General features: G+C 30.5%; 4 protein-coding genes across 4 annotated transcripts; all 4 read right to left on the reverse strand.

Moving 5' to 3' along the window:
* Positions 1 to 3,171: 3,171 nt before the first annotated feature.
* LOC111028167 (protein ALP1-like) lies at positions 3,172 to 4,236 on the reverse strand. Its single transcript, XM_022306710.1, has 3 exons — positions 4,202 to 4,236; positions 3,749 to 3,951; positions 3,172 to 3,647 (listed from the first exon to the last, which is right to left on the reverse strand). The coding sequence occupies exons 1-3, from the start codon at positions 4,234 to 4,236 to the stop codon at positions 3,172 to 3,174; spliced, it is 714 nt and encodes a 237-aa protein (XP_022162402.1).
* An 846-nt stretch (positions 4,237 to 5,082) lies between these two features.
* Positions 5,083 to 5,762, reverse strand: LOC111028166 (the record flags this gene model as incomplete). Its single annotated transcript, XM_022306709.1, has 2 exons — positions 5,632 to 5,762; positions 5,083 to 5,304 (listed from the first exon to the last, which is right to left on the reverse strand). Coding segments are annotated over exons 1-2 (270 nt in total), but the record flags the coding sequence as incomplete, so codon positions are not given.
* A 1,052-nt stretch (positions 5,763 to 6,814) lies between these two features.
* On the reverse strand, positions 6,815 to 9,291 carry LOC111028169. Its single transcript, XM_022306713.1, has 5 exons — positions 9,048 to 9,291; positions 8,927 to 8,983; positions 8,316 to 8,569; positions 8,091 to 8,253; positions 6,815 to 6,979 (listed from the first exon to the last, which is right to left on the reverse strand). The coding sequence occupies exons 1-5, from the start codon at positions 9,283 to 9,285 to the stop codon at positions 6,834 to 6,836; spliced, it is 858 nt and encodes a 285-aa protein (XP_022162405.1). The 5' UTR covers positions 9,286 to 9,291; the 3' UTR covers positions 6,815 to 6,833.
* Positions 9,292 to 9,355: 64 nt separating this feature from the next.
* On the reverse strand, positions 9,356 to 10,662 carry LOC111028168. Its single transcript, XM_022306711.1, has 6 exons — positions 10,434 to 10,662; positions 10,208 to 10,342; positions 9,960 to 10,073; positions 9,638 to 9,862; positions 9,520 to 9,576; positions 9,356 to 9,402 (listed from the first exon to the last, which is right to left on the reverse strand). Exons 1-6 carry the CDS (start codon positions 10,624 to 10,626, stop codon positions 9,356 to 9,358), a joined length of 771 nt encoding a protein of 256 aa, XP_022162403.1. The 5' UTR covers positions 10,627 to 10,662.
* Positions 10,663 to 13,770: the final 3,108 nt, after the last annotated feature.

Raw genomic sequence — 13,770 nt, forward strand, 5'->3', positions numbered from 1 at the left:
GTTACGTAGTTCCACCGTCGTTAATTGTTGTAACGATTTTCCCGACATATTGTTTTTATTACGCATATAATTACAAATGCGGACGTTAAACTGTTGTAAAGACGGTGGCCTGTACTTGTTATACGGGACGGATGTTCCGGGGAAAATTTGGTTGAGAACGTGAGCGTGATAAAAGAAAATTTAAAAAAAAAAAAAATTAATTATTCTAGAGAAGAAAAACGTAATTTACGCGATGTTTACAACGCTATTTGATTACGCTCGCGTAAATGATAATCAGCTGTGCAGCTGATTTCGGCGTCGCCGGTACGGTCCAAATATAACTTAATTAGGTCAATGTACTCGGCGGCGGTGAAACCTGTTTGTCTCGGCGGCGCGCGGCGGCGGTTGACAACGGTGGTGTGCGGCGGCGGCTGGTGACAGCGGCGCGCGGCGACGGCTTACGACAACGACAGCGATACCGGTTTGAATATTCTTACCCGTACGCTGCGTTGTTATCTGCGGTAATGTCGTGGGACGAAAGGTAGATGTAGCGGAGGGGTGGTGGTTGTTATATAACTACTTCCCAATCCGTATCACGGTTATGCACGGCTGCGCGGGATTCCCTGTTAGGTACTAGAAATAATTCTTACGTAACGTTCACTGGGTACCTAGCTAACCGGGCAAACACACTCCTGGCTAAATATCTTAATACTAATATAACAAGCAATTTATCCGAGGTATGTGTCAGCGTGAATAAAACTCTTACCTTTACGCTGACTGCAACTGGAGGTGATTCCTCTGCGGGGAGCCAATTTGACACGGCTACGGCGGTTGACGTTGATCGCGGTGAGCCGGTCTTGAGGTGGGTGCAAACCACGGTAACAGACCACAGTAACCAACGAACGACAAAGGAAAAAAAAAAAAGAACGACGGTCACTGGTTCTGGTATAAAAATGTTTATTTAGACGCCAAAAAAAAAGAAAAGTACAATTGCGTGCACGTAATACAAATGTCTATATGTACGGTTTTATGGTGGTGGTAATACGGCGATCGGAGGTGCTGGTGTGTGCGGTCTGACGATCGGCGTAAGAGAGATAAGTCACCGACGGCCGGTACTTGTCCAGGGCGACCTGTCTTCCCGTCCCACCTAGCCTTTGCGGCGTGGAGGGAGAGTCGACGGTGTCGCGCTGTCGTTCCCCGTGGTGGTGGTTGACAAAGTGTAGACTGGGCTGTAACGGTGCCTGTACTTTGTACTGGTCGCCGTTACGTACCGTGTCAGAATTACTACACTAACGTCGCGAACTGCCCGGATAACGTCAGGAGGGAACCCGTCCCAAAATAGATTAAATGTAATTGGCCTTTCGACATTCGGTGATACTAACATGGGCCCGAGCACGGAGGATAACGTGGCCAACGATATCTTATTATGAGCCAACAAATTACATTCGAACCTGAAGATATCCCTATACAACGATTGTATGGCTCTGTCGCGGGACCCGACTGACTGCTCAACGGACGTCGACACACACATCGGTAAAATATCAGAAAATTATCCACTAGGATCACGATTACAACCCTCGAGGGTGTTCTCCGACATACGCGACGATAACTTAAAAAACGTCGGATGTTCATGCCGAACTACGTCCGACGAGACAGTGACTTTCGCACAGGATTTTAAGCACTGCTGCACTCGTGCCAAAACCGCTCTGGACACCTTAACAAGTTCACATACCTCATCAATTAAAAAACGAGAGTGCTCCTCAATCCTGTTAAGTTCGACCAAACAGTTGAATGCACCCATGTCATATGAATTGAATTCACTCCATAGCGAATCTAGGTCAGCTGCATGTAAAGAATAAAGACCGGCCAAACTATCGTCGTTGATAACACGTAATGTCATATCGTGTATACTCCGAATGCAACAGATTGTGGAAGTACGCTTTATCGTATTACGTAACAACATCCGAGTACAACGACGTATACGGTCCTCATCTTCGGCCATAATAACGAACACAATTTTAGGCCCAATGCACACGTGCGGTTTTTAAACGCGTGGTGACGCTGCGGTACCGCGTTTGCGTTTGCGTTTACTCACAACTGGATTGAACGATGCACACGAACGCGCGGTGACGCAGCGACACCGCGCGTGAACTTGCGGGCGATCGTGTACCGCAATTCCCCGAGACAACGCCGCGGCACCGCACTCGCATTTGCGGAGCGTCATAACGTGTTTTCGTATTGTGCAGTGTACACGAGCGTCGTTTTGCCGCAAAACATAAAAAAATATGTCCGAAGATCTGGAAGAGAGTTTCGACATAGAGTTATTTATCGGGGAAATAAAAAATCATCCAGAAATTTGGAATATTGCTTCCGAAACATATCATGATCGACAGAAAAATAGAGGGTCATGGATAAAAATTGGTCGTATATTTTGAAAAGATTTCGACGAAAAAGACGAAAAGGAAAGAAATGAAATATGTAAGTATTATTTTATACCATTATTTTTTCGAAATTGCAACTTGCAAGTTTAAACTTTTAAGATTTTCTGACAAATAATATTCTAATTGTATTATTATAATACTAGTTTTGTAACCTAGTAGACTTGGGATCAGTCCCTAAAATTATGTGTAGGACAAAACTGCAGTGTGTATTACGAATTTTAAAAGTCATTTTAAATATTATTCAAATTAAACCTTCAATATTAATACTTAATCAAGCTATAGCTTCACATTTTTTTCTATTTTAATGGTTTTTTTGCCAAGCCACATATTTTTAATTATTATCTACATTCTAGACGTTTTGTGTTGTTACGTCTTATATTAGTCTGAGAGTAGCTATTTATAATTTTTATCAGCTGGACGTCTAGACGTCTAGACGGTCAGTCAGAGGGACTGACGCACACTTATTCGATATTCAATAATCGCTTTAATATGTTGTATTAAAAAAATACATCCGTGGTTTAATATATTTTGTTAATTTATTTTAGATTATGAGCGTTTTGAATAGGTAAATACAGTAAATAATATAATACAAATTATACGAATAATTAATAATAATACAAGATTTTAATATAAAATATAAAATATAATTTGTTTGCCATGGGACACTACCATTATTGGAAACAAAATAATCTGCCAACTGGTTTCTCGCTTGAATAAACTGATTAGGTGCTCTAGAGAATCTTGGGTGTTCTTAAAAGTCTTGTTGTCCAATGGATCCTTCTATATACAAAGTATTTACTAGTTTAAACTCATCCCTAGCCCTAACAAAATTATGGAGAGCACAGCATGTCTTCACTAAAAGTATTGATAAATCCAAATTTGCATTTATTGGTTTATGAAATATTTTCCATTTATTAGAAAGTATTCCAAATGCAGACTCGACATTCCTCCTAGCACGAGATAAACTGTAGTTAAAAATCCTTTTTTTGTCCGACAAATATTTACCACTGTAAGGTCTCATTATATTTTTTGATAGTGAAAACGCTTCATCACCAACGAACATGTAGGGCATATTTGGACTTACAGTTCCTGGGAGAGGTTTGCCCCTTGGAATATGTAACTCATTATTTTCAAGTTGTTCATACAAATTGCTCCTTTCGAATACAGTGCTGTCCGATTCTTTTCCAAATGCCCCATCACCTATGTAAATGAAATTGTATTTTGCGTCTACAACCGCCAATAATACAATTGAAAAAAAAATTTTTATAATTGTAGAAAAGGGATCCACTTATTCTTTCTTATTCGTACATGTTTCCCATCTATGGCACCTAAACAATTAGGAAACTGGCTGTATTTTTCAAAACCCTCTGCAATTTCTCTCCAACGATTTTCAGTAAATTCTGGAAAAGACTCTTCTCGTAAACAATCCCAAAGAGCACTGCAAACTTTTCTTAATATTTTTCCTATCGTTGTGTGTCCAAGTCTGTACGTTAAGTGTAGATCGATTTGATCACTTCCACTACCTAAGTACCTAAACAACAAATAAAAAAACAATTTGACAATCTTTGAATATTCATAAAAAGGTTAATACTTATAAAATATCAATTAAATATTGTTATTTATTATAGATTAATACAATTTTCAATACCTAATTACTTGTACATATACATGTTTTTATTGGTTATTTTAGGCACTATATTCATTCAAAAGTGGAAGAACATTAAAGATCACTATACTAAAAGTGAGAAAAAAAAATTTAAATCGGGACAAGCTGCTAATACTGGGAGACGGTACATTTATGCACAACAGTTGTCATTCTTACAAACTGCTGGTGCCACAACCAATACTCAGTCTAGCTTAGATTATGAGGCACTATTGGACCAGCAAGATTCAATGGACCACCAAGATTTCTGTTATTATAATAGTACAAGGTAATTTTACTAAAAAAATGATAAGTCTGGATTTACTACAGTGGTATACACTAATGTGTGATACCAATTATAGTTCAATAACTAATAATCTACATACTAATTGTAAAAGTGTAAAAATAACTGATTACATACATTATTCAGTTAATTTAAATCAGTTTACTATTAAATTGATTGTTAATGATAATTTTATCACCTTATCATATACCGACCTACATCGATTCAAACAATTATAACAATGTGTCGATTCACATATTGTTGAAAAGCAGAACAAGTTGGTTTCATAACAATCAACTTTCGATACAGTGTATTCATTAATTAAAGCAGACATCAGTATTCTACCATCATCTTGTCAGCGAAGTGATTTTACAAACCAATATATTCAAAATTTTGATTTTAACGTTTATGGTATACAGAACGATGATTGTTGTTTTATGTATGAAATACTTCAATTCTACAATAATTCATTATCAGATATAATTTTAAAGGAATGGCATAAAATAAATTTAGTGTAGATTTTTTTTTTTTTACTCTTTGAACTTTATATCATTAATACTTACCGTAGAATTTATATCAATATTATAGTAAAAAAAAAAAACAGAAACAGGATTAATTAATTGTTATTATATCTTTATTACATGATCATTTAAATATGAATATAAACAATTCATCATTATTTTATATAAACCTCAATTATTAATAGTTAATGTGATGATTTATATATTTAATCATTGTTTTTTTTTTTTTTTTACTAACCTTTCAGCTGACGGAATATCTTCAATCGTTTTGACTTTGTAGTGTTGAATAACCCAGTAGTCCTCACACTTTGGTGCAATAGGACACTGGAAAGTAAATGAATTATTTCCCTCCATCATTGTTAAAGAATTGCTTGCGTTATTTTCAAAACTTCTTTTCGAAATTAATTCAGCAAAAATATCCTTATATGATTCTGTGTGCTAATATATAGAATAAAGGTACATTTCAATTTAAATTTAAAAAGTGTGTGTGTGTGTGTGTAATACTGAAGAAATAATATAATATTAATTATTACCTTTCCTGCTGTCTTTGTCTTTTTGATATTGACTTTTGTTTCTACATAATTTTTTCTTTTATTACTGCTTGCTTTGACAGGTTTTGCGATAGATATACTTTCAGTTTCATGCTATTATTTAATAAAATTACAATACTATTAATATAATAATTATCAAATTATGATTTGTATTACACACACACACACACACACACATACATATTATACTGCACTACTGTACAAACATACTTACATCTTCGTTTGAAGAGCTTTCGGCAGATGCATTTGTATAGTAAGACATTGTGTTTTTTTTTTATAACTTAAATAAAAAAAATGTTAAAGATGTTAGATTTTTAATATATCAGATTTTTTTTTTAAAAAAATAATTACCTGATCAAAAGTATTTCTACGGTGTGAAGCGACAACACACACACACAGTCCTGGTGAATACAATGTAGAGATTTAACACTAACTATAATCATTGTCTGCTGGGTGATTATACACAGATAAAAAGCTATAAATAAAATATATGTAGTGTCGTCATTTTGTTTTTAGGCTTTTCACATTTGTGTTTAGAGGTCGTTTGTTCTGATGTACTATGATAAGCATTGATTTTTATCAATTTTTATTTTGCATAATTGCTAATATCTCCATACACAATATTACCAATTCTATATAAAAACATAAAGTCCTAAGTTCGGTATTAGTACAGCATCACATAACATCACGCCATCGGATCACACCACTATCCAGACAACAAAATAAAGTTTAGAGAAGTTTCAAAAACATTTGAAATATAACGTGTAATGTTCTAATAAAATTTCAACTTAGTGTTACTAATATCACTGGAATGTTATAATAATTTTGTGTCGTCCTTTTTTGTCCGCCTTTTAAATGTTACAATAAATCTATATGTTTAACATTCTCAAAATGTTACACCTATAATATATTCTAATATTAGTGTTTTTGTCTTCAGAACATTTTCATGAGTTTGTAACAATTTTATTAAAATATTATTTCAAATTTATTTATACATTTAACAGCATTACTTTAATTCTTTTATATACCTATATATACCTAATACACAGGTATATAAAAGTATTTAAGTAGTGCTGTTAAATTTATATAGTTTATACCCTATTTACTGTCTTGTAGTTTTTGTATTTAAATTTGTTTGTTAATTAATAGATTGAATGTATTAATTGTAAAATAACTTCTGTCAATAAATACAATTTAAAATGTATTGTTTTTAAGTTTTTAAACAAAAATCAAATACATTATTCAACAATAATTCAATAACAACAGAGTTACAATAATTTTAAGTTATGATTAAATAATATACTTAATTATTTTGAGTACCTTAATATAGAATGGAATGCAGATTTTAAATAAAACGAAGTTTTAATGCAGTTATAGTACTTAATATATTGTTTATTATTTATTAATTCATATTTATTAAAGAACACAATTTATAGTTTGTTTATTTTTTTCAACTGCTTTGTTCAGAAGCCTAAATTTAGAATGATTGAGCCAGTTTGCCAATGGGTCATTAAAATCTTTATTGATCTTATCCTTGTATTTTTTATGGATTCTTAATGCATCTAAAACAAATAAAACATACATAAAGTTAATACAAATAAAATGTCCACCACAAAAAGTAACATTATAATATTTATTACTAGGGCTCGTACTGGAATGCAAATACCTTTATTTATGATAATAGAAAAATAATTTTTATATCAAAATGTGTTTAATTTAATTTCTAATAATGGATGAATTTTTTTTGCTTTTTTACTTATAAATGCCTTTTTGAAATGTTTAAATTTTAATAGGTCTGACAGTTTTTATATATGTATAAACAGTACAAATCGATAAGACTTTATTGTGATGACTACACATTGTCGATGTTATGTTTAAAATTATTTGAATGTGTTATATTATTAGCAATACTTCTTGATATCGCCAAATACTTTATTGAGTGTGGCAAGTTAATTTAATATTTAAAGGTCCCCACACACTGCAGCGGTGGCGGTGAATTGCTGCAGGACACATTTCACCGCTCACCGCGGCGGTAAAGCCAAGACAATAGAATTTAACGATACCACCACTGCTGCAGGGGACCTTAAGAAAGATGAAACTACCTACAGGTACTACCTATCAATAGATTAATAAATATATGTCTGTTTAATCATTTTTCCACAAATACTTTTTTTTTTCCTCTTTCACATTTTAAGTGCTTTTATTGTTTGAACTGCCTTCATATCCAAGCTCTATTTAATACCGTAACATAACATAACTAATTTTCAAGAATATAGGGCTTGTTATGGTATCTTATAAAAATTATCTTACATTTACTCTGTATTTAAACAATTAATAATAATATAATCTTACTTTAAGGTAAATAATTAATAATTATGTTGGTCTAATTTTCAATTTATTAGTAGGTAGTGTATTTTAAAACATAAATATTTTATAAATTATGTTCAAAATACTAGACTTGAATTAAAAACTCATTAATATTATATTAATAGTACCAATTTTAAACAAGAATTTTAGCATATTATGTATTTTGGGGTGTAGCTAGCTTATTTATATCATGAACCTAATAAATAAAGTCAATTTTAAACTATGATAATAACTACAGGCTACAGTACCTAAAAGTATCAAAAGTATTATTATTAATAAAGAAATCATTTTAAGTTAAGTACTCACCTATTAATAGTTGATAAACAGGCAATTCTGAGAAGTTTTTTTTCTTCTTTTTTCCCAGAAGAGAATACTCGGTTAAAACATCATCAATAAACATACGTCCCATAAGTCGTCTCACGCTATCACCAACATCTTTTGTACCCACAAGTAATGATAACTTGGAAACCTAAATAAAATTGAACTAACATTTTTACAGCTGCTTCAACATATAATAGTTTATAAATTTACCATATTTAATCGAAATTGTTTATCAGACTTAATTTTATTGTTAAGTAACTGTAAATCATCTTCATTAGTAATTGGGAAGAAATCGTCTAAACTACATCCATTCTCATACTGCATAGCTATTTCTGTAGCTCTTGATTGTCCAAAGTTATTAATAAATCCTTCTAACACCATATAGCTTGAATTCACAGTTGAATGTATCGCAGCAATTTCATGCTTAACTTTAGTTAAGGAACTGACAACAAAATTTTTGAATGCTAAAAAATAGACAAATTAATTTATAATAATAAGCCGTAGCTGGTGTATAAGTAGAAAAAATTTAAATATTGAAAACATATTTTTATTTGCCAAGAAATTAATATTATTTATAAAAAAATTTAAATGTATGAAAAATACAAGATCAGTTAGACCACAATAGCTATCCACCAACCGATCTACACACTCATAATATAAAAAAAACATGTCGTTATTATAAACACATACATGACGTATATTTGAATATATGCCACTGCCTAGCTACCATTACAATTTACAAATAAAATATGAATGAAGTATTATTATTATAATGATGACTAATTGATACATTCAATATAGAAGATAATTATAATACACACCTGTATCAGTCATGCCACAGTCATATTCTGTATTATATTTAGATGAACGATTTGACCCTATAATTAAGCAAAAAACAAATTAAAAATCATTTAAGAAATACAGATTTAATTTATATTTTACCTTGGGACTCAGCAGTTGGAAATAAAACTCTTTTTAAAGGACGAGTTAATGGTGTAGGGTTTGAACGTCGAGATAATGGTGTAGTGTTTGAATGATGAGATACTGGTGATGCCAAATTAATATATTCAATAAATGGTTGTTTTGGAGGCATAGAAGACATAATAGATGGACTAGTTTCTTCAATCAAAATTTTCCCAATTGGAGAATTCATAACATACTTGTTATTACGATTAGTCATTGCTTGTGATACTGATGGAACTGTTAACAAATAAATATATGTGTACTTGTTTAAAATAATTATTGTAAAATTATACAAATCTGTAAAACTTGTAGTGTAATGTGTGCCACTGCCTAGCTATTATTACAAATAAAATAAGAATTATTGTAATACAAATATATAAATGAGGTCTGATTTTCTGATTCTTAAATATACTTAATTGATACATTCTATACAACATAATAATACACATACCTGCATTAGGCATACCATACAATTCTGTATTATAATTAGATGAATGATAATTTGACCCTAATAAGCAAAAGACAAATTAAAAATCATTTAGGAAATACAGCTTTAATTTAGATTTTACCTTTGGACCCAACAGTTGAAAATAAAACTCTTTTTTTAAGATTTGATGATGGTGTAGTGTTTGAACGTTGAGGTGATGGCAAAGTAATGGATTCAATTAATGGTTGTTTAGGAGGCATAGAAGACATAATGGATAGATTAGTTTCCTCAATCGAAATTTTCCCAATAGGAGAATTCATAACATACTTGTTATTATGATTAGTCATTGTTTGTGATACTGATGGATCTGTTAACAAATAAATATATGTGTACTTGTTTGAAATAAATATTATAATATAAAACACAAATTATATAGAAAAATACAAGGCAAAATATATACATACCATTTACACTTATTGATATATGATAGTCAGGGTCTTTATCAGAATCATGACCATCTTCAATATCTGATTCATCGTCAAAACCACCAGTGTTTTCAACAGTTTTTTTAATCTTTTCTAGAAAATTAAAAAATTAAAATTAGGTAGGTACATACAAAAACATAACATTATTTATTAACTACAAACTAAAGTAAATTTAAATAAAACACCTAGAGATTAGCTAGAAGACTAAACTTAAAAATCAAATTTACTTAGTCTTAAAGAAGGCGGACTTTCCATTTTACTTTTTGATTTTAACAGACGTTGAGCATTTAAATCTTCATTTGCAGACAAATCTGAGTAGAATTGTGCCCGGTTTGTCTTCATCCTTGCTTCTTCTAAAGATCCTAAAATACAAAAAGAAACAAATTTAAGTTTTGGTGGCCACCTTAAAAACATATATTTTTAAAAATATTTGCTATTAATATTTTTACTTACCATACTTTCGACCAAGCATCCTTGCAGGTAACCACTGATAGTTTTTTTCATCTGGATAATCTTTTTTTTCAATGCATTTTTTTGACTTCTTTGATACAATTGGCCAAGCACATGTCTTATCTTTTTTTCGGTACCATGTTTCGGGAACAGCTTCCACTGTGTCCTCATTTAAAAAGTGGACAACAACCCACATTATGATTTTAAGAAATCTAAATTCAATATTTTATTAAGAAATATGAATTACCTCCAAAACATACTTTCTAAATACTAATAATTATATTAAATCAATACATCCTATTTATCTTAATTAGTTATTTAATTTATGTACAATTACATTACATATAAATATTACCTATATAGTGATATTTGAAATTATATATGATTAATAATATATAGGTAGGTACTACACAATATTTCAAATACTTAACAATACAAATTGAAATTAATGATCACTAGGTATATAATATATATGTGTATTATGTATTATAGGTTATAATATACAGAATTCTTAAATAATAATTAATAACATTTACAATTTTATACATAATTGTATTTAATTAAGTATGAATAATTGGCATAGCAATTAAATTATTTTCATGTTCAATTAACATTATTTTTTTTTTTATATCTAAATAGTCCCAACACGACAATTTATTACTAAGGTTTTTTACAATATAAATATCAAAAATTGTAGAATCAACAGGCTTTTTATATAGAGGAATCATTATCTCAAAAGCTTTTCCTACTAATTTGATACTGCCTTGATTGGTTTTAACAAAATTCAAACATTTAACGACTTTTTTATTATTAGTTAATACATAACTCTCTTTAATGACTGAAGTATTAATTTTAAACTTATCAAAAGTTAGTTTTTTGAATTCTAATCCTTTAATTTTATCTATCAATGGTCCACTTTTATGTTGTTTAGACATAACTGGGAATTTTTGTTTTACTACTAGTGAGGCAGGTAGCTTATACATTTCTTCATATCTATTAACCAATTGCTCCAAAGGTTTTTCATGTTTTCGGACTTTACTCTTTAATTCCTTCATATAATTTTCAAATGGAAATGCAGAGGCATTATCAAGAGGACCAAAATGAATATAATCATCAGGGAGATGTAGAAGTCCATGAACATTATGTGAAATATGCTGCCGGCCATAAATATTTTCAAACGTTCTAACAAAATAGTGAAGTAGTTCTTTGGCATAGTTCAAATAACAACTATAATCAGGACTTAACAATATTGTCATTGCCACATGTAATGCCATAAAATTAGTATATGAATTATCAATAATAACATTTTTGAGCACAATAGGCCCGACATACACAATAAAAAATCTCAATTCACTGGCTTTATATCTTCCAACATCCTGTATCAATCTAGTTTTCCGTGGAAAATCAATAGGAATGAATTGTTTAATGTTTAGTAATGAATTACTTAATATGTTTATGTTACGGCCTTGAATACGTGTTTGTACTGGCCCAATATGTAACCAAAGTAAAATAAGTTTTTTGACAACCCCCAGGGCCACAAGATGCATGTAATCAAGAGGAAACATGGTAACAATATCTAAACCTGGAATTTCAATGAGCCTTGATAGGGTATTCCCAATATGGTGTTCTTCGAATGCCTTACTTGCATATGATTCATGAGTTCTTTTAGTAGAAAAATTGCAATATGGATAACAGACACGATTTAGATAATGTTCTCCAACTTGAATACAACGAGTGCAAGATGAAAATCCAGAATGGCCCTTTAATTTTAGTATAAACGCCTTAGCAGGGCTATCACATATAAAAGCACCAAATGATACTTTCTTATTACAATTATTCAAAATAATACCATTGGTAACAAGTTCTTTAGCTTCTGATATAAAAACAACAAGAAAATCATTGCTGTCCTTAGGTTTAGTATAGCCATGGTAAATACCTACAGGAAAAACTGTTTTAGTTGTATCATTACTTATATATGCCAAAATGGGCCACAACTGACTATTGCTACTTTTAGCTATGGGTAATCCATCGATACCAATTATAATTTTAATTTCTGTCATATTAGAGGATGCATGTCGAATTATTCCTGATGCTAGTCCAAAATGGTAATATCGACCAGGTTCAACAATACGAATACTTGATATTAACCGTGGAGTAGCTAACAATGTCCGAGTATCCCAAGGCAGCTCATTGGTATTAATTATTTCCCTTTGTTTCATCAAATACAATAATTTATTTGCAGTGCTTTGGGGAACATTGCACTCAATTATCCATTTACATAAATCATCTTTAATACTACTACAACTTATACTATTAGTACTTTCTTTAGTATAACTAGAAGGTATTTTTATTGAATTATTATTAGACTGATTTGCATTAGATAAATTGCAGTTTTCATTGGCATTGATTTCTACAATATTTGGAACATCATGAAATGAAGAAATGGAAGTTTCCTGTATAGATTGAGAATTTCTTCCTGTGCTAGTTGAAGGGATATAAAGCGAATTGACAAATAGGCTATCTTCTCTTTCGATGAAATCATTGTTATTGTCAGTACATATTTTAATACACTGTAAAGAATCTAACTCTTTTTGAATTTTTCTTCGAACTGATCTCCTGGATTGCATTTTTAAAACCCTGTAATTTTTAACAGTAAAATTCTGAATTTCAACTAATTTTTTAAATCTATAATAAACTAAAGAGCTGATACCTATGATCTGATTGTCTAATGCCTACCATAATAATTTATTTTATAATAACTATTTCTATAGATACCTACCTAGATCTACTATAACAGTAGTAATAATGTTCAATGACTTATATAGTTATATGTACCAGTGTAGACATGTAGTATATACACCTAAATCTTATTTAATAAGATTTAACTAAGGACATACATATCAGGTATACATTATAGAAGTATTTAACAAAAATACATACCTATGTAAATATATAAATGTATATATTAGATACCTACCTATTTAATTTACTTACACCTACGACCTACTTATATCCATGCAGTATGCATGTATTATAATTTACAATATGTATAGCAGTTTATAGGTGATTAAGGTTTAAATAGCTACACAATTGCTACTGTTTAAATAATATTATAATAATAATAACACATAATATTTAAGATAATATATAATATTATAGCAATATTTAACGTACTACACAAATACTTTTAAAATGTTGGAAGTATATAGGTACCTCTACTCCATTAATATAATTTACATCAATAGAAAGAAAAAATTAATTAAATGTCTGAAAATTGAATAAATTACACAGTTTAACTTACAATTGAAAATTGAAATTAAATAATTTAAATATCTGGACT

The sequence above is a fragment of the Myzus persicae genome, unplaced genomic scaffold (genome assembly GCF_001856785.1).
Source record: "Myzus persicae strain clone G006 unplaced genomic scaffold, MPER_G0061.0, whole genome shotgun sequence".
NCBI lineage: Eukaryota > Metazoa > Arthropoda > Insecta > Hemiptera > Aphididae > Myzus > Myzus persicae.